Source organism: Curcuma longa, chromosome 11 (genome assembly GCF_044706935.1).
Source record: "Curcuma longa cultivar G26 ecotype Majalengka, Jawa Barat chromosome 11, ITB_CL_G26_1.1, whole genome shotgun sequence".
NCBI classification, from domain to species: Eukaryota; Viridiplantae; Streptophyta; class Magnoliopsida; order Zingiberales; family Zingiberaceae; genus Curcuma; species Curcuma longa.
This window is the reverse complement of record NC_133871.1, coordinates 25,871,585-25,897,585: the sequence shown is the minus strand read 5'-3', so window position 1 is coordinate 25,897,585 and position 26,001 is coordinate 25,871,585. Positions and strand designations below refer to the sequence as shown.

The 26,001-nt window shown below is 37.2% G+C and overlaps 4 protein-coding genes across 11 annotated transcripts; 2 read left to right on the top strand and 2 right to left on the bottom strand.

The window, feature by feature from the left end:
- The first annotated feature begins 2,475 nt into the window (after positions 1 to 2,475).
- On the top strand, positions 2,476 to 8,116 carry LOC141839499 (glycerophosphodiester phosphodiesterase GDPDL6-like). The gene is made up of 9 exons (XM_074727248.1): positions 2,476 to 2,560; positions 3,183 to 3,479; positions 4,569 to 4,678; positions 4,942 to 5,443; positions 5,882 to 5,905; positions 6,005 to 6,301; positions 6,698 to 6,837; positions 7,213 to 7,696; positions 7,795 to 8,116. The coding sequence occupies exons 1-9, from the start codon at positions 2,476 to 2,478 to the stop codon at positions 8,094 to 8,096; spliced, it is 2,241 nt and encodes a 746-aa protein (XP_074583349.1). The 3' UTR covers positions 8,097 to 8,116.
- Positions 8,117 to 8,435: 319 nt separating this feature from the next.
- LOC141839498 (uncharacterized) lies at positions 8,436 to 11,029 on the bottom strand. Its single transcript, XM_074727247.1, has one exon. It carries the CDS (start codon positions 11,004 to 11,006, stop codon positions 8,655 to 8,657), a length of 2,352 nt encoding a protein of 783 aa, XP_074583348.1. The 5' UTR covers positions 11,007 to 11,029; the 3' UTR covers positions 8,436 to 8,654.
- Positions 11,030 to 12,965: 1,936 nt separating this feature from the next.
- Positions 12,966 to 21,419, top strand: LOC141838417 (kinesin-like protein KIN-4A). The gene is made up of 24 exons (XM_074725893.1): positions 12,966 to 13,082; positions 14,237 to 14,383; positions 14,491 to 14,640; positions 15,153 to 15,406; positions 15,556 to 15,743; positions 15,830 to 15,954; positions 16,496 to 16,532; positions 16,691 to 16,782; positions 16,892 to 17,005; positions 17,340 to 17,450; positions 17,585 to 17,678; positions 17,802 to 17,917; positions 18,063 to 18,158; positions 18,248 to 18,361; positions 18,491 to 18,607; positions 18,690 to 18,770; positions 19,008 to 19,079; positions 19,350 to 19,443; positions 19,594 to 19,720; positions 19,803 to 19,884; positions 19,958 to 20,193; positions 20,495 to 20,657; positions 20,918 to 21,067; positions 21,161 to 21,419. The coding sequence occupies exons 1-24, from the start codon at positions 12,966 to 12,968 to the stop codon at positions 21,374 to 21,376; spliced, it is 3,093 nt and encodes a 1,030-aa protein (XP_074581994.1). The 3' UTR covers positions 21,377 to 21,419.
- A 396-nt stretch (positions 21,420 to 21,815) lies between these two features.
- On the bottom strand, positions 21,816 to 25,948 carry LOC141838416 (vesicle transport protein GOT1-like). 8 transcript variants are annotated; one of them, XM_074725885.1, is made up of 8 exons: positions 25,872 to 25,948; positions 25,517 to 25,555; positions 24,083 to 24,141; positions 22,704 to 22,795; positions 22,535 to 22,615; positions 22,358 to 22,455; positions 22,084 to 22,165; positions 21,816 to 21,992 (listed from the first exon to the last, which is right to left on the bottom strand). In XM_074725885.1, the coding sequence occupies exons 3-8, from the start codon at positions 24,111 to 24,113 to the stop codon at positions 21,954 to 21,956; spliced, it is 423 nt and encodes a 140-aa protein (XP_074581986.1). In that variant the 5' UTR covers positions 24,114 to 24,141; positions 25,517 to 25,555; positions 25,872 to 25,948; the 3' UTR covers positions 21,816 to 21,953. The 8 variants fall into 8 exon arrangements, with proteins under 8 accessions (XP_074581986.1, XP_074581987.1, XP_074581988.1 ...); XM_074725886.1 differs by having other exon boundaries at positions 25,512 to 25,555; positions 25,872 to 25,942; XM_074725887.1 differs by having other exon boundaries at positions 24,083 to 24,155; positions 25,872 to 25,942.
- Between the last annotated feature and the right edge of the window lie 53 nt (positions 25,949 to 26,001).

Sequence of the window (26,001 nt, the reverse complement as noted above, 5' to 3'; positions counted from 1 at the left end):
AGCAAGCTAACGAGGGGTGATGTGGACACGGCTTATGGATGAGGTGTTGATGTTAGAGGCAAGGCAACTCATGAAATGAGAAGTTAATATATACTTGCTGATCTATGGATGATTAATAATTTAACTCAATCTGATTTTTTTATCATTAAAAAAATATAAACAAATAATTTCTTAGTATGACGTCAACTCTTACTAAGAATGTTAAAAGATAGAAAAGAAAAAGAGTCGTGAGGAGGCAGAATGCCATCTTAGACAATAACAATTTTCAGAATCTAACTTGCCTACCATTTTAGACCCGCTCCACTATTCTTTTGCCACTTTATATGAAAAAAGAGTCACCTTCCTCCCCAATTTCCACACAAAATTTCAAGTCAACAAATATTTTGTAATCTAATTTGACTCCGAACAAATATTTAATTTCATGCATATATATTTTTCTAGTTGAAACTCAAATTTTCAACGTCAAGCCTTATAAATGCTCGACTCGTGCACATTTCCCCCCAATTAATTTAATTTAATCCAGACAAATAAGTCCACACGTCAATTTAGCACCTATATAAAAATGTACTATTTCATTTCCAACGTGATGTCATCACCGGTTTGACTTCCCTCGACAAAATAACGTACGCGCACATTTCAACTTCTCAGGAGAAAAATAAATTTTCAACTTTTTATTTATATAAAAAGAGAGAGAGAGAGAGATTTTTGAGTGTATGGCACGTCATCGTCCGACACGCACCAAAGTAACACACGCAGGCACGCAAGAAAGCGTAAACAAGTTAAAATGATGAAGTCATTCTACATTAGATTCCATAATTATGTATTATTTCCAATTTGCCTTAATATAATATGGGGAGTTTATTAACGAAATAAGAAATTATAGTTTGAACATTTTAAATTTTATCATGTTTCAAGCGAGAAAAAAAAACATATAATATATAGCTTATTATCCGATGTAGGAGAAGCCAAAAGAGAGGTGCAATGAAGAAGAAGATGTAAAAATGGAGGGTGAGATGGGAGACAGCGATATCGATAGTGTGAAGCATTGACGGGGAGTGGAAGAAATTACACATTGTTCAACTCATTAAGCTTTTCTTCATCAACTCAACTACCTTTTTCCACGATAAACCTATTTTATTTTTTAAAAAATATTAATTTCTCCACATTATATTCCATCAACTTGGTCAAGCAGCCTCTCGCATTATATTTCATCTTCCTAATTAATCAAAATTCGATAAATTAAATTTTCCACAAATGCATGAAGAATAATTCTGTTTGAGTTGTATCGCCCGCCACTCTCCTTCCTTTGCACTCGCTTGGATGCTTCCCTCCCCATTCCCCATGCATTCCGACACGTGGGCGTATCTAACCAAGACCCCTCCTCACCCCCAAACCCTTATATAAACCCCACTCCACCACCTTCCATTTCACTCGTCAAGCTCAATTGCCTTCCCTCCTCTTCTTCCTCCTCCTCCTCGATCTCTTGTTTTGTCATGGCTTTGGTGTGCTCTAAGGTCGTTGTGCGATCGCTCTTCCTAATTCTGATTAGCAATCAACATAGCCACCGAGGCACGCACTTTGAAAGAGCTTGGGGTCCAAGGTGGTAGGAAGATGGTTGAGTTCGTTAACAATCAAGTGACTCTTGAAGCAATGAAGGTAGGAGGGTCAAGTCCCGTAATCGGGCGCGCGAAAAAGAACAACTACTCGTTTGATGCAAGGAAGGATGCGGGACCAAGTCCGGGGATTGGACATTAAATTATAGTTAGATATGTGTTTACTCTATGAGATGTCATCAATTGGATTAGTTAATTTATTGAAGTAGTTATATATGTATGCAATCATATATAAATGTATTTAGTTTGGAGTAATTAATATTATAGAATTAAAATTTCGACTTGTCAAATTTAAATTTAAAATATTTCAGATTTTGTTAAAATGTAAAAAATCGTTTTTTTTCTTTTTGACATTGAAATTAGGAGAATAATCGAAAAAAGACCCTCAATTTAATAGATTTTCTAAAATTCTCCTAATATTTCAATAATTTAAACTGCGGCATGCGTTCTTGTTCTGTTTCGTTCACTCTGGCAACGAGGATGGCGAGCGTTTGCCGGAATGGAGGTTACGGCGAGTGCTTCTCCATTAAAAGGGTTAGCATTGTGAGAGATTTAAGCTCCTCCGTTACTCTTCCTTCTAATTTTTTTTTACTGCTTCCGGAGATTGACGAATCGAGTGATTAGTTTGTGTATTTGTACGAACGCATTGCTCAGCATTTGGTTTAGGTTTCCTGCGTCCAGGAAACCATCGATTGGAGCCGTATTGAAAGGGGAATCTTTTTTTCTTTTGGATAAAAAAATCATTTTGGTTTTGAGGTTGGCGTTTTCTTTGATTCATTTCATCTTGCTCGACGGAGAAGGCATCTTCGCGTTGATGACGATTTGTTGTGTGAGTTGCAGGATTTATCTTTGGGATTGTGGAATGTTGTTAAATGTGTTTCTTTTTGTCGCACTTCTTCGTGGGGCTGCAGCTGCAAATTCTTCCGCACAATGGCAGACCTTGAGTGGTATGATTAAGGGTTTTGTTATCAGTACTATGCTTTGAGGATGCATGTTATTCTGCTCAATGGATGTATTGTACAAGAATTGAGATTAAAAAAACGAACTTTCTTCCATCACAGGCATCAAATTTATGTTGTTTCCTCTTTGTACGAGTTAAGTTGATTTCTTTTACAAGTTGAACCCCAAGTTTTCATTTCAAAATTTGGTTTTCTATTATACAACTTGATATTATGCTTGACCAAAATCATAAAAACAATATACTCTTGAATTTGAATGGTTGGAAAGTAGAGATTTTGTTCCATATAGATGAGAAATAATCTCTTGGTTTTGTCTAAGGGGAACTGTGGCCAATGCTCCTTAGATATTCCTCAAGGGGCACAGCAATTTGCCTGCATAATTAGATGATACCGCTATCAAAGATGATCGAATTTTTTTCCCATAGTTTTTGTTTACCTAGTACATCTCAGTATTACCTTACATGTTGTAATTTGCTAATTGTATCGCATGTTATTGTTTGGATATTTGTTATAAGGTTACTCAGGAGCAATTCTGTATTTTAAATTACGATCTAACTAATTGTTAAATTTCACTTTGCAAGTTTTCACTGTATAATTTATCATATGGCAGCTAATGCTCCCTTAGTTATAGCACGTGGCGGCTTCTCTGGAGTTTTCCCAGAGTCTAGCCAGTATGCTTACCAATTTGCACTGGCAAATAGTGTGAAAAATGTCGTTTTATATTGTGACCTTCAATTAACAAAAGATGGAGCTGGAATCTGCCTGTCAGATTATAGACTTGATAATTCAACAACTATTTCATCTGTCTTCCCGGAAGGGCAAAAAACTTATCCTGTCAATGGACAACAGCTTCAAGGATGGTTTTCTGTAGATTTCACTTCAGATCAATTATATAACAATGTCTCATGTGAGTGTAGCTTTTTTGTTTACTATAGAGTTGTATTAACTTTTTTATGCAGTCAGTTTAAGATTTAACTGGGAGTGACAACCAAGATTTAATGAATTGCAAATTCCATAGATCCTTTTAATTAGAAATCTTCTCATAAAGTTTCTCGCTTATTTAGCAGATGATACTTTTCCATGTTGAACTTTATTGATGAGTATCTGTATATAACATCGATTATGCTAAAAAGAAAGAAACTGACCATGTTACAAATAATGTAGGCTGTTAAAAGGTTCCTTAATCAATTGCCTGCTATTTGCATTGGTTTTGTAATGAGTTTAAATTTTTGCAAGGTATTTCTATCCATGAATGACAGATAAGGCATTCTTGACCGGTGAGGATTCTTGTTTGGAAACAAGCAATGTATTGAGTTATGAGTGAAATCATCAACTATTTTTTGATGGTTTTCAGTCATCCTCAACCTACTATGCCTCCTTATTGAGCATCAGTTTCTAGTCCAGCAGACATGAATCAACCAAGTAACACTAGCAGCAGGAGACCTAAAGTCTCCAAACATACTCTCTATAAGCCTTTTTGGTGATCCGATAGTGTGAATTGGGAGTTTGTAATACCCATAGCATGTTTAAATTTAAAAGGTTACATTGTCAAATAGTCAAATTAGCCTCATCTTGCATGCTCAACTGGGCTTTGAATGTCAAATGAGGTGGTACAAAATTACCTGATCAGAAAGTATTCCTTTTATGGTTATTGCCACATGGTTTATAACTTGTATATCGGCATATGACCCCAATGCACATCTTAAAGAAAGAAAGGCCAAGTTTGGATTCACAGAGTGTACAATAGCACCATTATTTGTTCGTACATATACTTTAAGCTGCTTCATTCTTGTACATGGATGGATAGAAGCTTCTCCTATACTTTTTAATGATGAACAGATTGTTCATAGTTATAAATCTTACAAACAAGATGCATTGACATTGATAGTGATTTTTTTTACCATATGAAGTGTTATAAAAATTTCAGATAATGATTAATTCCTTGTTTCGTGTCAATATAATAAGTCATCTAAAATTTTCCTTTTTATGTTTTAAGTGATTCAAAGTGTCTTTTCTCGACCAAGTATATTTGATGCAAGTCTGCCAATATCCATGGTGGAAGATGTTGTTGGGCTTCATCCTTCTCAATTTTGGATAAATGTTCACGTAAGAGCTTCAAAATTTTAGTTATTTCATCTTTATGATGTTCTTTGGAGAAAAATCTTTATTTCATCTTCATGTTTCTACATCTATCTTTTCTTCAGTGAAATACATGAGCTTAAAAGTATAGTAACATGAAGCTTTAGAAACTAATACTATGGAGTTATCACGAACATGTCCCATCTATTTTTATGAACCTGATATTCCACAACTATCCAAAAATTCAATCTGAGATACTGATTAACTTTATGATGTCTTTCAACTTGTAGTCCAATACATTTTTCAAGGATCACAATCTGGATGCTGTGGACTACATTACATCAGTTTCAAAGCAAATAGTTATTGATTTTATATCTTCTCCAGAAGTAGAATTCCTAAAAAGTATGAACAGGATGCTCGGAAGGGCCAAGACAAAGCTTATTTTCCAATTCTTAAATGTGGATGATGTGGAACCTTCCACAAATCAAACTTATAAGGCTCTTCTCACTGATCTTTCTACTATCAAGTCATTTGCTTCTGGAATCCTTGTTCCTAAAAGTTACATATGGCCAGTTAATGAAGATCAATATCTGCAGCCCCATACTTCTTTGGTGACTGATGCTCACGGTCTTGGCCTCGAAGTTTATGCATCTGATTTTTCCAATGACAGTCCTGGGAGTTACAACTATAGTTTTGATCCAACAGTTGAATATTTGCAGTTTATTGACAACTCAAACTTCTCAGTAGATGGTGTGCTTACAGATTTCCCTTCGACGGCATCAGAAGCTATATGTAAGAAAATATTACTCATCTTTTTATTTATTTTTTTAATCTTTAATGCCATTATCCAGAATATGTTGCCATGGAACTAAAAGAGCTATCCATTTATCTAGATTTCTTAGTGTGATAAGGTTTCTCAGAACTATAAATTATGGCGTCAAGAAAATAATGCAGCTTAGTGCTACAAAATTAAATGCTACAAAATTAAATGAAGAGTAGGATGCTACATTTGATAGAATATATAAAATCATTATCTTTACTAATTTAATTATAAAACTTACCTATTTAAGACAATTGATTAATAACTTACTTTTCCTCAAACATCTTATACTTTTTAATATAAATATTTAACTAAATGCCCTAGTAAACAAAGCCTTACCAACAACAATGTCCTAAAGCTTGTTTTATTAATGTAAATTTCTTATTATTTATCATTTTTGTCTAATGCAGCTTGCTTGGCACACAACAACAAGAGTACTCGCCCTGGAAAAGGTAATAAATTTTACTTCAATGAACACACTGCTTTTTGTTCTGAAAAACTTTTTGTTTGTCTCTGATGCACATACACTTTTCACAATCCTGATGCAGGCCGAGCATTGATTATCACACATAATGGTGCCAGTGGAATCTATGCAGGATCCACTGATCTCGCTTATCAACAGGCAGTCGAAGATGGAGCAGATGTAATAGATTGCTCAGTCCAGATGTCAAAAGATGGAGTAGCCTTTTGTTTAGAATCAGCAGATCTTATGGGTCACACAACAGTAGTAAAAACCTTTATGCCACAAGCAACATTGGTTCCTGAGATACAAAAGAGCAACGGAATCTTCTCATTTGATCTGTCATGGAGTGACATCCAAAGCTTGAAGCGTAAGAAACTTTCTTCATTTGTCATCTTTGGTTCCTGATGTAATTTAGTCTTAAAGGGATAATCACATGATATTATAATGTTAGTCATCATCATCATCAAGCTGTGTTTTGTTTTGCATCTCCATTGAAATCTATGAAAGATATGATATCATAATATCACTAAAGTGCTATAATTAATTAGCTATTTCTTTGTGCTAAAATTGAACTAACTGTTGATTTATCTCTCAAATTAAGTTTTTGATAAAAATTCCCATAATTCATTCTTGATAACTATCTAGTTTTCTCTAGAGCTGCTCAAATCAGAAGGAAATTTTTTGCTTTTGATGATGTGAATAGTCTTGAGTTATGGAAATATTATAGCTACACTAATCTCCTGTTTTTGTTATTTCTCTTTAGCGGAATTGATAAGTCCGTTATCAGAGTCTGGCATGACAAGAAATCCTGCTGTGAAAAATGAGGGCAAGTTTATGACCCTGGACGACTTTCTTAACTTTGCGAAAAATAGCACAGTCTCTGGAATTCTGATTAACATACAGGTAGAAATGAAATTTCAAGCCTCAGACACAGAATTTCTAGGCAACATCTTTCTTATTGACATATTTTGTTTTTTTTTATCTCTTTACTATTCCTCTTTCACAACTTAGGCATGTAATTATTCCTCGAAACATTTGAAAATTGTTTACGTGTTAGAAAATAGTGTTGTGTGCCTCAAACCTAGAAACACTGAATATTACAAAGGCATAACAACAAGAAAGCAAGACAGCCAGACCAGTAAGTGACAAATTATTTACTTATGTTCATGTTCACTTGGAAAGAGATCTCTTAAGAGATCAAGTGAGACACTTGCTAGGAGATCATCTTCTGTACAGATTATATCTCATGGATGTAACTTATGTCGTATCTTCGCGCAGAATGCTGCTTATCTTGCTTCAAAGAAAGGCCTTGGAATAGTAGATATGGTCTCTAGTGCATTGTCGAATGCTAGTTTCGACAAACAACCAAATAAGCAAGTTTTCATCCAGTCTGATGACATTCAAGTCCTCTCTGCATTCAAGCAAAATCCTGGCTACACTCGTGTGCTGACTATTGAGGAGACCATCAGTGATGCTCCAAAACCAACTGTTGGTGAAATCAAAAAATTTGCCGAAGTGGTTGATCTTCCAAGATCATCCATTGTCACTGACACAGCCTCCTTCATCTCTGGCTTCACAGATATCGTAGATAAGATGCACGCAGCAAACATCTCTGTTCATGTTTCAGTCCTCAGGAATGAGTTCCTGGCAATAGCATTTGATTACTTCTCTGACCCCATCGTTGAGATTGCGACATTGGTTGCAGGTATCGGAGTTGATGGGATTGTGACTGACTTTCCGGCAACTGCAGCTGCATACCTCAGTGAGTATCTACCAAAATTGTGCTTTTACCATGCACAAGGCTATTTTCTTGTAAATATAAATCAAGATTTTCGAGATCAACTTTGAATCTATTTGTAGGGAGCCCTTGCTCTGACATAAATGCCAATTTGGCCTACCAAATCTTACCCATAGAGCCCGGTGCTCTTATCGCGTTGGTTCCACCTGAGGCATTGCCTCCGGCCGAAGCTCCTGCCCCTGCTCTTCAAGTTTCAGACATTCAAGATCCAGCACTACCACCAGTGGCCAACCTCTCAGAAAAGTCATCGGTCGTTGCTCCTCCGACAACTACTCCATCAAGTAGTCAATCAACAAATGTTGCCAGCGTTGCTCTTTGTCTCTTGTTGGTGATGCTCAGTTCCATGAATTTGAGCTATCAGTGATGCATGTGTTCATGATGGTTTCAGCTAATTGTAATTGTAGATATCTCATGCCCCATTGAAACAGATAACTTGTGTTTTTCTCATTGTTTATCTAACTTTATGAGGATGAATAAATACGAGTGAGATGATTCAAACATTGTTCAGAATCTATATTATTAGTTACTCTTGATGAACAAAAAAAACCTTTAAAATTAGCTCATCCAAAATTCTGGTTTTAACTTTGATGTGGATTACTTCCACAAGCCATTGTTCTGTCCAGCATATCAAGTTGTGTTAGTTATTTGGTTCTACTTGTTTGAAAAATGAAGCCTCAGGCAAAAAGAATAAACTCATGGGCAACAAAACTCGAAATCATATATATTTTTTCAATAACCAGCACCTTGTTAATGTTACAGAAAGTGGATGTGGCTTGCAGAAACCCACAAATGTCTACTTGAACAATGGTTATCAATCAACCTGTTCTAAGTGAAGAAAGAAAAACAATAAAAAAAATAAAAAATCATGAACTGCATCTTCATCTGTTCAATCACTCGTGTATCATCACAATTCATCTCTCACTCAGCCATACAACAGAATTTCTGTGGTTGCTCGGAGATAATCATACATATCATACCCTGAAAGATGCATCCTTTCTGCGAGTTCTAGGGCAGCATCCTTCTTGTTGTGCAAGCAGAGCTTCTTCAACAACCGATTTCCCACTGGTCTGTCGAAGATGAATCCCGCGTCCAAGGTGTAGAGCATAACATCCAATGCTGATTCTAGCTTCCAACTCCTGCATAGGTAATTGATAAGGAGTGCACAACAGGGAGGAGTTGGATCAATCTTGGCCTGCATCAGGATCCGAAAAATCAGGAACGCTTCATCGATCTTTTTTACTTGACAAAACCCAATGAGCCAAATTGTGTAGGGGAAAGGACCGAGGACACCACGCTTGTGATCCAGCTCAACCAAGCCTCTAATGGCTTCTTCCAAGTTGCCTTCCAAGAAAAGTTTCCGCACTGTGGCAATCGTCTCAGCTTCCTCAGGAACCTTCAAGGACTGTGAGAGATAATTCAACCAAAGAGTAACTGCTTGTGAAACCCTTTTCTTCCTGCACAATGTCCTCATTAGAGTACTATATACTGATTGACTTGGAGCACAACCACTTTGTAACATATGTTGAAGAAGAGCAAAAGCTTCCTCCTCCTTATGGACCTTCATAAGGCCATCAATGAGTGTCCCATATGTGACTGGATCAGGAGAGAGCCCCTTTAAATGAGCTTCCTTGAAGAGCTTCATAGCACCATCAAGGTTCCCTGCCTTGCATAAACCATCTATCAATGTGTTATATGTGACAATATCAGGTACCACTCCACAATCTATGATACTACGCAGAAGCTTGTATGCTTTAAGCACATGACCAGACTGGCACATCTCCTCAACTGTGTGGCGAAGGTTGCTCTTGTTATGAATTTTATTTGCGCCTTGCGAGAGCCGAAGGAATAGAGAAGGATTTCTGCCCATCTCCATCTTGTAAAATAAAATATGAGCTTCTTCCAACTTCCTAGCCTTGCAAAGCCCATTGATCAGAGAATTGAATGTCATCACAGTCGGGATGCAACCATGATTTCCCATCTCGTTAAATATCTTGTGTGCCTCATCAATAAGCCCTTCCTTGCACAATCCACAAATCATAATAGTGTACGTGACAGAGTCGACAAATTGATCGTTCTGTGAGATCTCCAAGACCAATGAGCGAGCCCTGTCCAAGCGTCCGATGTCACAGAGACCTTTGATCAAGGTGTTATAGGAGGAGGTATCAGGAACTAAACCATGACGAGTCATCTCGAAGAAGAACGAGAATGATTCTTCAACCTTGCCATTTTCTGCATAACCTCTGATCATTATTGTGTACAGTTTAAGATCAGGAACCACGTCGTTCTCCAGCATTTCCTTGTAATGATGACACGCCTCCTCAAACCTCCCAGCCTTGAACAATCCATCTATCAAACAACTATAACCACTTAACCCTAGCACAAAGCCGTCCTCTTTAAATCTTCTCAGGTGCTCAAAAGCTTCACTGATCTTCCCTGACTTGCAAAAGCCACTCAACAGTGCATGGTAAGTGACCAAATCTGGTTTGCAATCCTTCTGCTTCATGGATTCCAACAGGGCACTTGCTTCATCAAGCCGGTTGGCCTTGCAGAGGGATGAGAGGAACACCGTATACACAGCTGTGTTTGGGGCTATACCTTGATGTAGCATTTCATCGAACAACAATCGTGCGTCCTCCGTCTTCCCAGCCTTGCACAGCCCACTCATCAAAACGACATAGGTGGACCGATTCGGCCGGCAATCCGACTTGATCATCTGGTTGTAAACTGCCAATGCAAGAACAATCACATCTTTTTCGACGAAGATTTGAAGCATGGTGTTGTAGGCGAATGTGTTGGGGCGGCTACCGAACTCCGGCATCCTCCCGAAGGCCTCCACGGCCTTCTCGACCTGTCCGGAGGCCGAATAAGCAGAGATGAGCGCGGTGAAAGCGGCCGGCGCGACGGAGACGCCCTGCTGTTTTAGCTCGGCGAGGGCGCACCAGGCCGAGTCGAAGCCTCCGGGGGATCTGAGGATGGAGATGCATCGGTTGTAGGAGGCCCAGCTGCGGAGATGGCGCTGGCGGGAGGCCCAGGAGAAGAAGCGGAAGGCGAGGCGGGGAGAGAGGGCGTCGGCGAGGACCTCGTCGACGACGGCGGTGGTGAGGATCTGGGAAAGGAAGTCGAGCTGGGGCTCGAAGTCCGGCACGGTGCTGATGACGGAGAGGACGCGATCGCAGGCGGCGAGCCCGAGGGCATCGGCAAAGGAATGGTGGGAGGAGGCCCCAATTCTTCGGAGAAGAAAAGGGGCGTTCTTGACGGCCGCCGCCCATCTCATACGATCATGAAGCGACGGCGGCGTCGGCCACGGAAAGCGAAGAAGGGTTTCGCGAGGGAGAAGAGGCGGAGGTTGTAACGAGTGTTGGTGGGCCATAATCGAAGCCCATTTAGCAGAGGCCCAAGTAAGGGCATGTTACAATTAAAGGCCCAACTAATTAAAGCCTAATCATCGACGCCACGCCTCATAACAGATGTGGGTTTTAACCCGACCCGACCCGACCCATTATTATAAAAAATAATATACTTATTTATTAAAAAAATTCAAATTCTCATTCCTTTAAATTGAATCTAATCAATTTACTTTTTAAATAAAAAAATTGACTTTTTTGTCTTATAATTAAGGTGTTTACAAAGATAATACTACGGCCTAAATTAAATTGTAAAATAATAAAAATAAGACTTTACCTTTTTTAGCATCACACAACATAAATCCTTGCAAGATTCTTCCATGCACATGTAAGATTCTTCTCTTGCTATTTGATAATTAATTATTTTTCTAGCTTTTTATTAAGAATATTCCAGTTCATACATGCAATTTTTAATTTTTCTTTTTCTTTTTGCTTGAAGTTTGATAAAAAAACAATTTGTATTTGTCAATTAACCAAGTGACACCATTTGTAGTTTATTTATATGTGAAGATATATTATCATGAACGTTTATTATTATTATTTTTAATTCTTTCAGCAAAATATATAAAACACATTGATAATAACAGTAGTTGAGTTGATTATTATGAGACAGATTTATTAAAGTAAATAAAGGTTGAATCTTAGTAAAGTCGTAAGAAGATCGAGTGGTGTATAATAATTTTATATATAAATGATTTTATAAAAGACCACGTATATAGCTCTTAATTGTCCTCATATAATTCATTAAAATATATAAATCCAAAATTAAAATATTGTGGCCCAAATTCCAACCAAATCGCTTAGAATTCAAAGGAAGTGGAGGAAGAGTGACGACGAAATAAATGCATATAATAATTAATAATCCAGCGAATCCAAAGAGCCACATTTAATGACGCTCTGCCCCCAATAAATTCCCTTAATCAAGGAAAAGTAACAAATATAGTTAAATTAATTACATTAAACCGCCTGAATTTATTTTGTATGGTTTCTAATTGAAAGGAGGGAGGGCAAAAGTAAAATGATGGATTTATAGGAGTAGAATGAAAACGACGCCAATAACGGCGAGAACCAGAACGCTTTTTGTAGAGCGACAGGGAAGAAGACGAATGCCGTTGCCTGGTCGTTATCTGTGGCAACGACAGTAGTTGCAGCTCGCGATTGGTGTTGCCATTCTCGATATATTGCCATGGCCTCGCTTTTCCGTTCACCTTTCTCATTTTAGATGCCATCTCCATCGCCGATATATCAACTGTCTTCGGTCTGCCCCCGCATCTGGTGGAGAGGGAGAAAGGAGGCATCTTGGGAAGCGTGGTGTAGCCTTCAATGCTTCTGCAGTTAAGGAGGAGGAGGAGGAGGAGAGCTTTGCAGTGAAGTTGAAGGAAGCGTGATGATCCGTCGTGGTTGTTGCTGCAGTTAGTGTTGTTGACTTTTGACTTCGATTCAGCTCCCGATCTTTTTCATTTCCCATTCTCGCCTCGATTCTTCAGCTTAACATTCGCCTTTCTTTCTCCCTAAGCATCGTGGGTTGTTATTCCCTCTCTGCCATGCTCCTCAGGGCAATAAAAGAGCAACCTTTTGAGGAAGTAGTAGGTGTGGTGTGGTTTTCTTGAACCCTACTCGCGTTGTTTGTGAGAGAGTGATAAGGAACTGCGGACTGAGGCCGTAAGTGTAGTTGCCCTCCTCTCGAGCAGCGGAATAAAAGAGCAACCTTGTTGCACAGTCGTCTTGAACCCTCGACCTTGTTCGCTATTCACTGCTGTTGTCTCCTCGAATCTGCGGTAGCTTGATTGGTTAATGGTTGTTTGGTGGATTCCCTTGGAAACGTTGAGATGAACAGTGAGGAGCATTGCTGCGTGAAGGTCGCTGTTCACATCAGGCCACTCATTGAAGACGAGCGGCTGCAAGGTTGCAAGGAATGTGTCGTCGTTGTCCCTGGAAAGCCGCAGGTTACTGCAATTTAGCTTCTGAAATGATTTCTTTTTCTTGTTGCAATGATCAATTTCTTGTAAATTACTTGATAGAGGAAAAAGTGGTTTGTTTTCATGATTGTTCAGTCAGTCGATATTTCTGGTCGAGTTTGGAAGAAGATCTAGGCTTTTTTTGGTCAATCTGGCCTTTTTTACGACAGAGCTGATTGGGTAATTCCTTTTTTTTTTTTCCATTCCTTGTATTGCGATCCGACCATCAATTGGTGGTTTTGGCATTTTGTGTATAGTATTCATTACTTGGCCGGTACAATGATTTTGTGGTTACCTCCAAGTGAGGAAAAAGAAACATGTTCCTTTACCAGTGATGTAAATTTTGTTTTCCAACACTCATTTGTTCTTACGCTATACATGAGGTTCCATCCAATTTGATTGTTCCTTTTTCTGTGTTCTTCTGTTTTTGTTCCCATATGAACAAGGCAAAAACCTATTGTCTGACCCCGTTATCTAACACACTGAATTTTCACTGATCTTGAAAAGCCTTATCATGAGTAATGATTGACTGAATTTTCTTGTTCACTCTTTGCTAAAGACACATCTGTCTATTTTTCCATTTCTAACCAAATCAGTGAAATCCAAGTATTGTTCAAACTTCCTCTGTTTCTTCCACTTTGCATAGCCAATTTAAAATTTTAATTTTCCAAGAGTTTAATGTCAATCCATTTGGATATTGGGAGGTGCCATAGTTGGTTTATCCATCATGTGCTCTTTTTAGTACTTAAGACATGTTTGTAGACAATTACAGATGATCTAGTTTTATAGTGATTCCTTGAAAATCTACATGTTTCTGTTCTTTCTTGTGGCATTATATTTTCAAGTTTTCTTTCAACTCTTAATCACGCTGTAAACTTTTAAAAAGGCAGAGTACAAACCGTTGAACAAATATCCCTTTTTTCTCTATCTGGCAAGCCCTTTGTTCCTTGTGCTTTTTTGTAAGTAATTGGAGAATCTGAATAATCTCATTGAGTTACAGGACATGAACAGAAGTGCTTTTCTCAATATGAGAATTAGAAGGATCACTATTGCATTTTTGCAAAAAGAAAAAAAAAGTGTTAGCAATTTCACTGTGGTGTCTACTCCAATGTTGTGTTTATTTAGGGTTTACCAATGTGCAGGTGCAAATAGGGAGCCATTCTTTTACCTTTGATCATGTATATGGGAGTACATGTTCTCCATCCTCTGCCATGTTTGATGAATGTGTTGCTCCACTTGTTGATGGTTTGTTCGATGGATATAATGCTACCATTCTCGCATACGGGCAGGTTCAGTAGAAAAATACCTGATGCTACTTACTGTTTTCAAAGATGAAGTGGCATTTTAGAATGCACACTTAAGATTTTAGCATTTTGATATTTTTTATGTGCCACAGACTGGTTCAGGGAAGACATATACCATGGGAACTGGATTCAAGGAAAGTTCTCAAACAGGCCTTATCCCCCATGTCATGAACGCACTGTTTAGCAAGATCGAAACCTTGAAGCATCAAACAGAATTTCATCTTCGTGTTTCATTCATCGAGGTAAAACAATAGCTTGTTTATCTGCTTTTAAAGTGAGGCTTAAGCCGGCCAAGAATTGTTTTTCAGTCGATAAGATTCCACTTGCTATTCTCACTGACATGTATTGTGTTTGTGCCAATAGTTTACTTGTTATTGATTGGTAAACTAGTTGTTCCTCTACACGAGGTTACCTACATGAATTTGTACACTGTATGCATGTTTTCCAACTTCCATTTCTGTTTAAAATTCACCTGCCTAGATCTCTAAGTTCTCATCCAGATTGTTGTTTGAGGCTTTTGGCTATTCTTTCAGAATAGGTGAAGGCAGAGTCTATTAGATATCTGTCATCTTTAGTTGTAAATTTTATTGATTGCTTCTTTTTGCAACATTGTGATTATCATTATTGTTTCCTTAAACGAGTGTAATCTCACGTGTTTTCGATTTGCATGAATATATCGAATAGTCTTTCATTACTGATTTAACTTTGAAGCACACTTTCATTTGATATCATAATTTTTACATGGATTCTCAAGATTCTGAAAGAAGAAGTGAGAGACTTGCTAGATTCTACGACTGTTTGCAAAGTTGAGGTTTGCAATGGACAAATAGGAAAGGTGGCAACACCTGGGAAATCTCCAGTACAAATACGCGAATCATCGAACGGCATAATAACACTTTCTGGCTCGACTGAAGTTGATGTTAGCACCCAAAATGAAATGGCTGCATGTCTAGAGCAAGGTTCTATTAGTCGTGCGACTGGAAGTACAAACATGAACAACCAGTCGAGGTGAAGACCATATCTCCTTTTGTTCTAGAATGCACATGGTTCATCATAGTTTTCTGATCTGAAACTTGCTGAATGCATACTTGAAAGTATGCATACATCAAATTTGCATTGTTAACAGTGAATTTGTTTGTGTTTTCATTATCGAATAGTCGGTCCCATGCCATTTTCACTATCACATTGGAGCAGTTGCGGAAAATTAACCCATGCTATACAGCTGATGGTTCTCCAATTGAGGAGATAAGTGAAGACTTTCTTTGCGCGAAGCTGCATTTGGTAGATCTTGCTGGATCAGAGCGAGCAAAGCGAACAGGTTCACACGGTCTTCGGTTCAAGGAAGGTAGTATATTGTTCCTTGATACATGATCAGATGATCACATTTGTGACTCTTTCAGATTACTAATTCCATATGCTTTCTTACTCCAGGGGTTCATATCAACAAGGGTCTCTTAGCTCTTGGCACTGTCATAAGTGCTCTTGGAGATGAGAGGAAACGAAAAGAAGGTGGCCATGTCCCGTATCGCGATAGCAAACTAACTCGACTCTTGCAGGTTATGTCATGTTCTCTAATCATCTCGACTTCGAATTGCATATACAATACACACCTGATTCTTCTCTCAATCTTAGTTTATATATAAGAAAGTGTTCCTTTGATCAAAGACCACAGGTAGACATGCAACCCATTACATCTGATTTGGCATTGCAACTATTTCCTTTGATCTAACAAATGCATAGGTTGAGATTTCAATATCACAAATTTACAGTAGTTAAATGAGTGAATTAATAGGAGTTGTATGTTGTTAACCCCCAATGTAGAAACCTAAATTCGATACATTATTCTTAGAAAAATTGTAGTTAGATAAAGTTACGGTATTAAAACATTCACAAAATTGTTACTACATCTGCTTAAACCATATTCTGACCTAAGGTAGCACTCACAAATCTAGTGTTCACTTAGATTTTAATTGTATGTGGAATGAAACACTTCTAATAGGAAGAAGTGATCACTCAACGTATAAAGGCAATCCAGTACACGAAACTCTCGCCAATGTATGATCCTCCTGTAACTGTCTTTTGCTTTAACTTTGGCAGGACTCTCTAGGTGGAAACAGCAGGACAGTAATGATAGGTAAATATATCTTTTACGTCATTGCCTAACATTTCGAATATATTAACTTCAAAAGATCTGATCATTATTTCCACATGGTGATTGCAATGTGCTTGAAGAACATTTACAGTTTAAGAAAAAGAAATTGAATATCTCTCTTTTGAAATCGCTTTGTCCAGCATGTATCAGCCCAGCAGATGTTAATGCAGAGGAAACACTTAACACACTGAAATATGCCAATCGAGCTCGCAACATAGAGAATAAACCCATTGTGAGATTCTTGATTGTTGATGTCTCTTAAAAGCAAAATGCCTTTGTTGCATTGAGAATATTATTCTTTCTCGCAAGCAACTATTCTCATATGATAGATCTCTATCCAGGTTAATAGAAACCCAATATCTGATGAGATACAGAGGATGCACCAGCATATTGAATCTTTACAGGCAGAACTGGCCTGTTCGCGTAGTGTAGGAACTACAACTGATGAGATTCAGGTAACATCTTTCTCTATAGGGCATCCATTGCATTTAACTCCTTTCCAAAGGCATTTATACGCACAAAGAATGAGGTATTGGCCCTATTAAGTTATCTTCTATACCAGATCATGCAACCCAGAATCAACTTCCAGCTTAGAATGAGTCCTATGAAAAGTTTGAAAATTGTTAGGCTGTTAAATTGATGTTCCATGTTCATGATTTAGAACCTTTTTGAATTCAAATTTGAACAAGGCCAATTACTTAGTAGAACATCTAAAAAATAAGAAAATTATGTTTGTTAATTCACAAAGAATTTCTCGCATGTTCATCCTTTTGTGCATCTGCTCTGTAGGTTCTTAAAGATAGAATCTCTTGGCTAGAAGCTACCAATGAAGATCTATGTAGGGAGCTCTATGAGTACCGTAATTGTCAATCTAGTGAGCATTTTGAAAGAGATTTTCAGGTACAAGAAACATCTTTGTTTTTTTACATGGAAAATTTTGGCATTTTAGTACTGATTGAGAGGAGCACAGTATTTTTTGAATGTCTTTATCGATTGCATAGATGGCATAATGCCTTTGATAATTGTTATTTCAGAAAGGTAGAACCAGCTTTTCAAACATAGAAGGGTTGAGAAGGAGCTTGCAAAGCACCGAAAAGATAGACTACGAAATGGTTGAGAGCCTAGAAGGCAATCCTCTGAGATGTTCCATAAACACAGCTTAATTACTATACTAATTACAATTCTTTGTTAATACTATGTTTATTTGTGGTTTGCTTTTCTAAGTTTTACTTTGTCCATCTATTGCACCAGGTGATAGTTCAAGTGGAAGTGATGAAGAAATTGTTAAAGAATGGGAATACCAAATGTCGCAAGATTCAATGGGCAAGGAATTGAAGGAGTTAAATAGGCAGCTGGAGCAGAAAGAGGTAACATATAAACTTCTACAAATTTCCAAAATAGTATGCATTTGCTAATTTATTCAATGACCATCTAGATGAATTATACATCATTCATAAAGAACAGTCCATGTAGGTTTATCCATTTAATGGAAATGGATTTGTTCCTTTGCAGTCCGAGATGAAAATGTTTGGAAGTAACTGTCTCATCCTTAAACAACACTTTGGAAAGAAGCTTATGGAACTAGAAGAAGAGAAAAAAACAGTTCAGGTTGTTCCAAGTTTCTTTAATGAATTTATTGACTCATCTATTGTCTTTTTTTTTTAAAACTTTTATTGAACTTATGGCTGCTGTTTCAGCGAGAGCGAGACAGGTTGCTTGCTCTTGCCGAAAACCCTAATGCTAACCCAGATGGTCAAACACATAAATTACCAGAAAACTACATGCAGAAACTGAAGACCCTGGAAACACAGGTAAGGTTCTCTATTCTTTTTGTACATGATTCTTAAATTTGCTATTATTTGATTGTAGCATTTGCTATGATTTGCTTACATTTTGATTGATTCTTTCTGCATTTAATGTGTGCCAAATCATTCTTACAGATTAGGGATCTCAAGAAGAAACAGGAGAACCATGTTCAACTTTTAAAGCAAAAGCAAAGGAGAGATGAAGCAGCAAAGAAGCTGCAAGATGAAATACAATTTATTAAAGCTCAAAAGGTTATTATTTGATTAATATCTATTGTCATTGTAGTGCATTTTGGTTCTATATGCCAGTGAGAGTGACAGTGCTTTCCTTCAGGTTCAATTGCAACACAAGATGAAACAAGAGGCAGGACAGTTTCGCCAATGGAAGGCTTCTCGTGAGAAGGAACTTCAACAGGTGCATCATACATGTATTATGCACGTAGCTTCATGTTAATAAAGGAAAAATGAAGTCTGAGTAATGCTTCTTTTGAAGCATACCCACAAATTATGATGCATGAAACTCCTATTATTTTCTAATCATCTCGCAGTAGCTAAGACCACTTTTATGATGGTGATTTGTGTTTATAAGGAATTTTTGGATCTTAAACTTCTTACTAATTTTGTTTCAATCTTGATGCATTTGCACAAGCAGTTAAGGAGAGAAGGAAGGAGAAGTGAATATGAGAGAAGGAAACTTCAAGGCTTAAATCAGCGACAGAAAATGGTAGGTTATTAAGTTGCTTCAGAGAGGATTCATTTGCTATGCTTAGTTGTTATTGTTGTATGTAAAGATCGATTTTGCTGATTATTTATCAAACTAGTTTGTTATAAATGCTGTAGAATGAATTCCCAATGGCTACCATGACTATATTTGACTAGTTTTTAACATGAAAATTGGATCATCTAATGGATCTTTCCTTAGTGATCTACTTGCATATGTATGCATTGAAATCAAAATTAATACATGACTCACCATCTGGTATTTCTTCTACAGGTTCTTCAGAGGAAGACAGAAGAGGCCGCAATGGCTACCAAGAAGCTGAAAGAATTGCTAGAAGCTCGTAAATCCTCATCGCGCGAGAACCCTGGTACATTTATCATTTTAACATATCCTGAATTCACACTTCATTCTGCACCAAAATTCTTTAGTTGTTTTTTGTTTTTCTAGCCATTGCTATGGGAACTTCTCCAGCAATTCAGGTAACTAATGTTGATTTTCGATAAGTGAGGAGACTCAGTTTATATTGACTTTAGTTTTACACTTTCAATCAACGAAAAGACCCTACAGCAGTGGCTCGATCATGAGGTAGAAGTTTTAGTGCATATGCATGAAGTTCAAAGTGAATATGAGAAGCAAAGTAAAATGTGCGTACCTGAAGGCTTGTAGTATGTTTCGGTTCCAATTTTGTATGCCTGTTGTTTTTCCTGAATCGATACTTCTCGTCAGGAGAGCTTCTTTGGCAAATGAGCTTTCTTTTTTGAAACAAGAGCAAGTTTTGTCCGAGGTTGTCAGCTCTCCGGGAGGAAGGATTCGGAAACTCAAGGTAGATCATCCTTAGGTTTCTATGTTTCAATTCATATACTATGATCCTGTGCTATTCTATGAAATTGGTTAGAGTATCCTCAATGTCTCCGAGTGCACGATTAGCGAGAACTGCTTCACTGGAGAACATGGTGGCCATCTCTTCAAACACACTTGTCGCAATGGCTGCCCAGCTATCAAAGGCCGAAGAACGAGAACGTGCATTCACCGGACGTGGAAGATGGAATCAGTTGCGTTCTCTGGGCGATGCAAAGTGCCTGCTTCAATACATGTTTAATGTTGCTGCAGATTCAAGGTTTGAAGTTCTAATATTTAAGATTTTGGTTTTCTTCTCTACTTTCTGAAAATTTTTCACAAACATGGTCATGACAAAATCTTGCTTCTATGAGTTTACTTCTAGGAGACAGTGACTTGGAATAGATAAACAATTCACTTCAAACCTTATTGTTTGAACGAGTAACTTATCGATAAGAGAATCATCTATTGGTATTGTAGGAAAAACAAGTAGATGTTAGAGTTAACAGCTATGTAGACATTCGGTATTGTTTAGGATGACTTTTGCAGTTATAATTGTATCGTAATATGTTTGGAAACAGATGCCAACTGAAGGAGAAGGAAATTCATGTCGAAGAACTGAAAGAACAACTGAATGAACTAATCGGTCTTCTTCAACGGAGTGACGCACGAAGAAGAGAAATGGAGAAAGAGCCAAAATTGAGGGAGCATAATGTTGCAATTGCAGTATCCACATCGTCTCCGGTAAGTTCTTCACAAACTGGTACAAAATATAACATTAAAAATTTACTTTGTATGGAAGGATAAGACAAGCCAAATGAAGTATGAGTTCTTCAGAATGGTAGAATTATAATTTCAGACTGAAGTAGTAATTTGTAAGAGAAAATGTGCTAACCTTTCTCGTCTCATCCTTTAACTGGTTTACTACAAACTCATTCACCTAGTCAAAAGTTCTTGCTTTACATTGGTATGCTCTGCATAACTCCTTTAGTTATAACTTGCAGATGAGGTCAAATGGCTCGATGAAGAACTGCACCAAGCAAAAATCGCCGTCTCCTATACCACTCCTATCTCAAAAGCAACTAAACTACACTGCTGGCATCACCAGTAGTCCGATCGGTGGAACTCCAGCATTTAACAAGCAGCAAATGAAGGTGAACACATTACTTTCACTCTTCATGTACTACTTGTGTCTTCGTTCGGCATTCTGAGCGGAGACTTCATCTGTTTTATGTTTCCTTAAGCAGATGGTCCCAATTGGGCATTTGAGCATGGGGAAGAAAGTAGCAGCAGTAGGACAAGGAGGAAAGCTGTGGAGGTGGAAGAGAAGTCATCACCAATGGCTGCTTCAATTCAAGTGGAAATGGCAGAAACCATGGCGATTGTCTGAGTGGATTCGACATAGCGATGAAACAATAATGAGGACTCAGCTGAGAACACATCGTCTTCGAAGTATCGTTTGATCCAATACTACCTTTCCAATGCATAGCTTGCTGACTACTGCATCAACCCTTAAACTAGCAATTCAACTAAGCTTTCCTCTCAGCCAAAGCTAGTGAAGAAAGTATTCAGATGTTGTTTTTTGCCCAAACAATTAGACAAATCACATCTTTTAGAATTATCCAAGAGTAGTTCCATTTTTCCTAATTGTGCGAAAGAAGTGAAGATGGCTAGTTTTTGGCCTCTTGGATTGAGTTTGCTATTTGGTGTGATGTTTTAAGTTTGTGTAATTATGATGTTAGAAATGTTAAGATGATGCAATTGTGTTCATAAATCATGTTACTAGCCGATTTTACAAGTGATTTATTTCTTAAGCAAGAAGGCAAAGACAATAAACAAGAGCAACAATTACGAATGAATCGAATGCTAAATCATTTGCTGTTCTTCACCCAATGATCCTGACAAAGGAAACAAATAGCAATCTATCATATTGATATATATATGGAGCAGGCAAAATTTATTTTCATATAGAATCAAAAGTTACAAACAAGTAGCTGTAATTTCAACTTGCATTATGCAGAGCTGTTACTTAGTGAAAGGTTAGACGGGAACTCGCTTGCCTCTAAAACGTTCAAGTAACTGGAAGAAGAGAAATCCAAACTTGTAATCAAGTGAGAATCTAGAGGAGCAAACGAAGAAATTAAAATTTTTGCGATACATATGTCATTACCGATGTGACGAATGGCTGTTGGAACAACCAGCCAAAGATGGGGATCCTTTGTAAGAAGACTGCGAGGGTTGGCCAAAAGCCACTGCGAAGTGAACCAAAGCAAGAAAGGTTATAGCAAGACAGAAGATAAACCCACACAAAGTCTCAATGATCTAGACGGTATGATGAAATATAAAAAAAAGTAGGTTGACAAAATCTAGAATAATCAAACTTTTCTTTTGCCAAATGGACTGATTGCAAAATCATTAGCCTACATATCAAACGAAACAGTCACCTGAAGAGAACAATGAAGCCATATGACTCCAAGATCATGCCGAAAATAGGCCAGCCGATCAGGACTAAAAAGAAACCAACTCCAAATGATATGGTTCCCTGTCAAATTAGAGATAAAATGAACTAATGATACAACCCATTGAAACATGGTAGACGAATTTAGAAGCAACGAGCAAACCTTGTAATTCTTAGGCTTTGTGAAGAACTGCATCGTGGACTTGAGACCAATGGTCAACATGAGACCTGATAGAAAGAGAATCTGGTAGAACATGAAAGCGTAAAGCAAACAGTCAGGGGCACTTTAGAGAGAAAAAAGGTCCAGAAAATATGAATATTATAAAACTCACATTTCCCATTGCTATAAGCCCTTTGTCAAAGAAGAAAATGATTCCCAAGAATGAGAAAAATATACCGAATCCAGTCAATCCAAGACCAATCTCTGTGAAGGAAAACTGAGACTAAGATGAAGAGTCAAAACCTACTATATTGAGAATTGAGATCAGATCAGGGGCACTAACACATGATCTATCTACGAAACACCAGTAAAAAAGTGGAATATCAATCCTAAAACTGGATTGAAAGTCAAGATGTGTGGCAAAGACTAAGATGACTACCCATAACAAGTAAACTAAAGACTTGCAAAGTGTAACAACGAGGGGAGAAATGATAGTAAGTTAGATAAGCCAACCAACAACAGTCAAATGAACTTCCATGGAAAAGTGAATGGGAAATTAATCAGCCTACAAATTATACAAAATCTATGAAATTCCTTGCTAGAGAATCTAAGCACTATTTTGAGTTTCATGTTTTCTTTATGGAGTCATAACCAAGTATCCTTGATACAGGTCTTGGTACAGATTTGATAGCATGCTCAATAATTCTTTCTTTAGAAACTGAAGAATCATCATGGTTTGATAGCATAAAAGGTACTTGTGCAGGTTGCACTAAGCAAATATATAGCTTCTTTGACTTAGGTAACAGAAATTTAAGATATAATAGATGCCTATGATGCCAAACACTGCAGTCATAGACAAGGCACTGAAACTTGCCGAACAGAGCATATAGAGAAGAAACATTACTGACTAAATACGCCAACAACTACCATTGAAATTCATGTCCAATCAAACCATAAAGAAAAAAATATCTAGTGAATAAAAAAGGAATTTGTGATTCGATGAACCGACATAAAGAATTCTAACTAGATTTAGCTTTTCTAGTCAAGAAGGAATTTACACATTTCTTTCATTGAGGATCTATTTCTTCAATCAAAGACTAATTAGGTGTCATTATTTCTTTCATTGAGAAACTACTGAATTTGAAATTTAAGATATTAGAAGATACATTTACATGCATATGCTGACTTGTCTCCTTCAAATGAATATTTGATCAAGCTCATTATGTTAACCATTCAATTACTTTTTCTTGGATTCTTTTATTTTTGTATATTATATAAAAACACACTAATGGTCATGTGGCAACTTATCAAAGTTACAGATAAAACACTAAGCCAACACAATTAACTAAGATAAAAGGAAATGAAAGGAAAAATATAGATAGAACAGGATTGTTTTGTATCTCCAAAGGTTACAGATGCCTTCAAGTTCAAGTTGTACACAGGTAAATATAAGAAACTTGACTTGGGAAGTATTTTTTTTTAACTCATCCAAGTAAGTATACAATCAACGTGAGAAAGCAGTAGATATTAATTTTGGAAAGAAATCAATACTTTTTTGATCATTCATCTCGAAGGAAACCATTCTTCCTAGCCAGCCAACAAACAATAATCTGCAACAGAAGAACTGATATTGAGTTGTTATATTAATCAACAGGATGGCAACATCAAAGAAAGAATGAAATTACAATGAGTGGAAGACACAATTTCCATTTCCAGAAGGTAAACCAGTTGAAGTGAATGAAAACCTTATGAAATATTAATTAGTAATCATTGTTATCTTAGAGCATGTATGTCAAGATAGTTACAAAGGAAAAGTTTCAAATTTTTCCTATGTCACTACGAGTCTATGACAAGAGAGCTGATTGTGAAGTCAGAAAATAGACACAAATACACATGATATTTCCACTTACCATAACATTATATTAATAACATGCAAGCATGACATATAATATCAGATCGGTTCAGCAAAACAATACTCAAGGGCCTACTTGTTCCCTCAACAATATATCAATAGCAAACCACTCCGAGATTTTGTATATGTAATTGAGGATTTCATAATCCTTATTATATAATGTAAAATTTCACTTATATATTGAGATGAAAGAAAACATGGTGTACAAATCATAGTTTTCTTAGTAATGGTATTGATAAGCATCAAATGATGCACTAAAACTCTCCAAGACCTACTTGTTCCCTGACACAATATGCTGATAGCAAACTGCTCAAAATTTATGTATATGTGGTAGACTGTATAACCATTATTATAATATCTAACAATTGTTGGACTCAGAGAAAAGAAAAATATGAAAGCATACTGTATTCTTCTCAGCAATGGCATCCAAGTATCAAAAGATGAATCTAGTCAGGTTACACTTACAAAGTTCCAATCAATTTAGTTTAAAAAAAATAGAGAATAGAGCAGGCTGAGATAAAATTCCAGTCTAGTAACAACTAATAGCATGTGTTAATATTGACTCATTGAGAAAAAGAATGCATTATTGTTTCTTTCCTGAATTTTTGTACATTAATTATTGAAATTTCCTTTCATGATCTACTATTCATGCACTGAAAGTGTTAATGTCCTGAACTGCAAGGTAATAATAATAATAGAACTAGGAGTAAGTTCCCTAAACATTGAACTTCTCACAGTGTATCCATTGTATTTAGTGGAGCTCAAGTGTTAGGTGGAAAAATGATAAAAGACAAGGTTGAATTTGCAGTAGCATATAATTTTGCAGTGACAGAGAAGAACAAGCTAAGTGTAACACAATAAAAACATGAACGAGCACATTATTGAGTAATTTTAACATCATAGAAGGCCACAAAAGCAAACAATGTGGGAAAATAGGTTCATAATTATTTTACTCTGCTTGGTAGCATTAACAAAATATAGAAGTAGCCATGCACAGTAATGAATTGGGGAAACAATTTATGCTGTTCAGCTTTTGCAGCGTGATTGGCAAAAGAGCATAATGGTTGCCTTACTACGCTAGTGGAGTCAGGAGATACGATGACGCCTTCAATCTGGAGCACCAAACACAAGCAAATTACAAAAATAAAATGGAAAGGCTATAGAAACGAAAGATCACAGCAGAAAAGGGATGCAGATACCGTAGCATAGACCACAAAGCGGCTCTTATTTAAAAGAACATATGTATATTCGCATTCCAACAAGTAATCACAAACCCAACATCCAAAGAAGACATTTTTACCCGCAAAAATTTACGGAAAACCCGCCGAAAGTAGAAACCGAAGCGAGTCAGGGATGCTAGCGAGGATGGAAACAATAAATCAAAGAGAAATTGATGAAGAAGCTGGAGAGATCAAGAGATGAACGCACCGAAGGAACCGCTGCAGGGATCAAAGAGGAACGCGAGGGTTTTTTGATGCGATCGCCACGAGAGAGAGAGAGAGAGAGAGAGGACTCACAAGTCACAAATGGTATTGTTTAGTGGAAATTTTACTTTGCC

What these genes read in the sequence shown, in the direction of transcription:
- LOC141839498 (XM_074727247.1), bottom strand. Translation starts at nt 11,006, where the DNA reads ATGAGATGGGCGGCGGCCGTCAAGAACGCCCCTTTTCTTCTCCGAAGA.
- LOC141839499 (XM_074727248.1), top strand. Translation starts at nt 2,476, where the DNA reads ATGTTGTTAAATGTGTTTCTTTTTGTCGCACTTCTTCGTGGGGCTGCA. An exon ending in ATTATATAACAATGTCTCAT is followed by an intron (nt 3,480 to 4,568) that starts GTGAGTGTAGCT and finishes TTATGTTTTAAG; the next exon opens with TGATTCAAAGTGTCTTTTCT. An exon ending in AACTGCAGCTGCATACCTCA is followed by an intron (nt 7,697 to 7,794) that starts GTGAGTATCTAC and finishes ATCTATTTGTAG; the next exon opens with GGAGCCCTTGCTCTGACATA.
- LOC141838416 (XM_074725885.1), bottom strand. Translation starts at nt 24,113, where the DNA reads ATGGTTTCCTTCGAGATGAATGATCAAAAAA. An exon ending in GGCTTCATTGTTCTCTTCAG is followed by an intron (nt 22,166 to 22,357) that starts GTGACTGTTTCG and finishes TTCACTTCGCAG; the next exon opens with TGGCTTTTGGCCAACCCTCG. An exon ending in AACAGCCATTCGTCACATCG is followed by an intron (nt 21,993 to 22,083) that starts GTAATGACATAT and finishes CTCTTCTTCCAG; the next exon opens with TTACTTGAACGTTTTAGAGG.
- LOC141838417 (XM_074725893.1), top strand. Translation starts at nt 12,966, where the DNA reads ATGAACAGTGAGGAGCATTGCTGCGTGAAGGTCGCTGTTCACATCAGG. An exon ending in TTGTCCCTGGAAAGCCGCAG is followed by an intron (nt 13,083 to 14,236) that starts GTTACTGCAATT and finishes ACCAATGTGCAG; the next exon opens with GTGCAAATAGGGAGCCATTC. An exon ending in AAGAGAAAAAAACAGTTCAG is followed by an intron (nt 18,159 to 18,247) that starts GTTGTTCCAAGT and finishes CTGCTGTTTCAG; the next exon opens with CGAGAGCGAGACAGGTTGCT.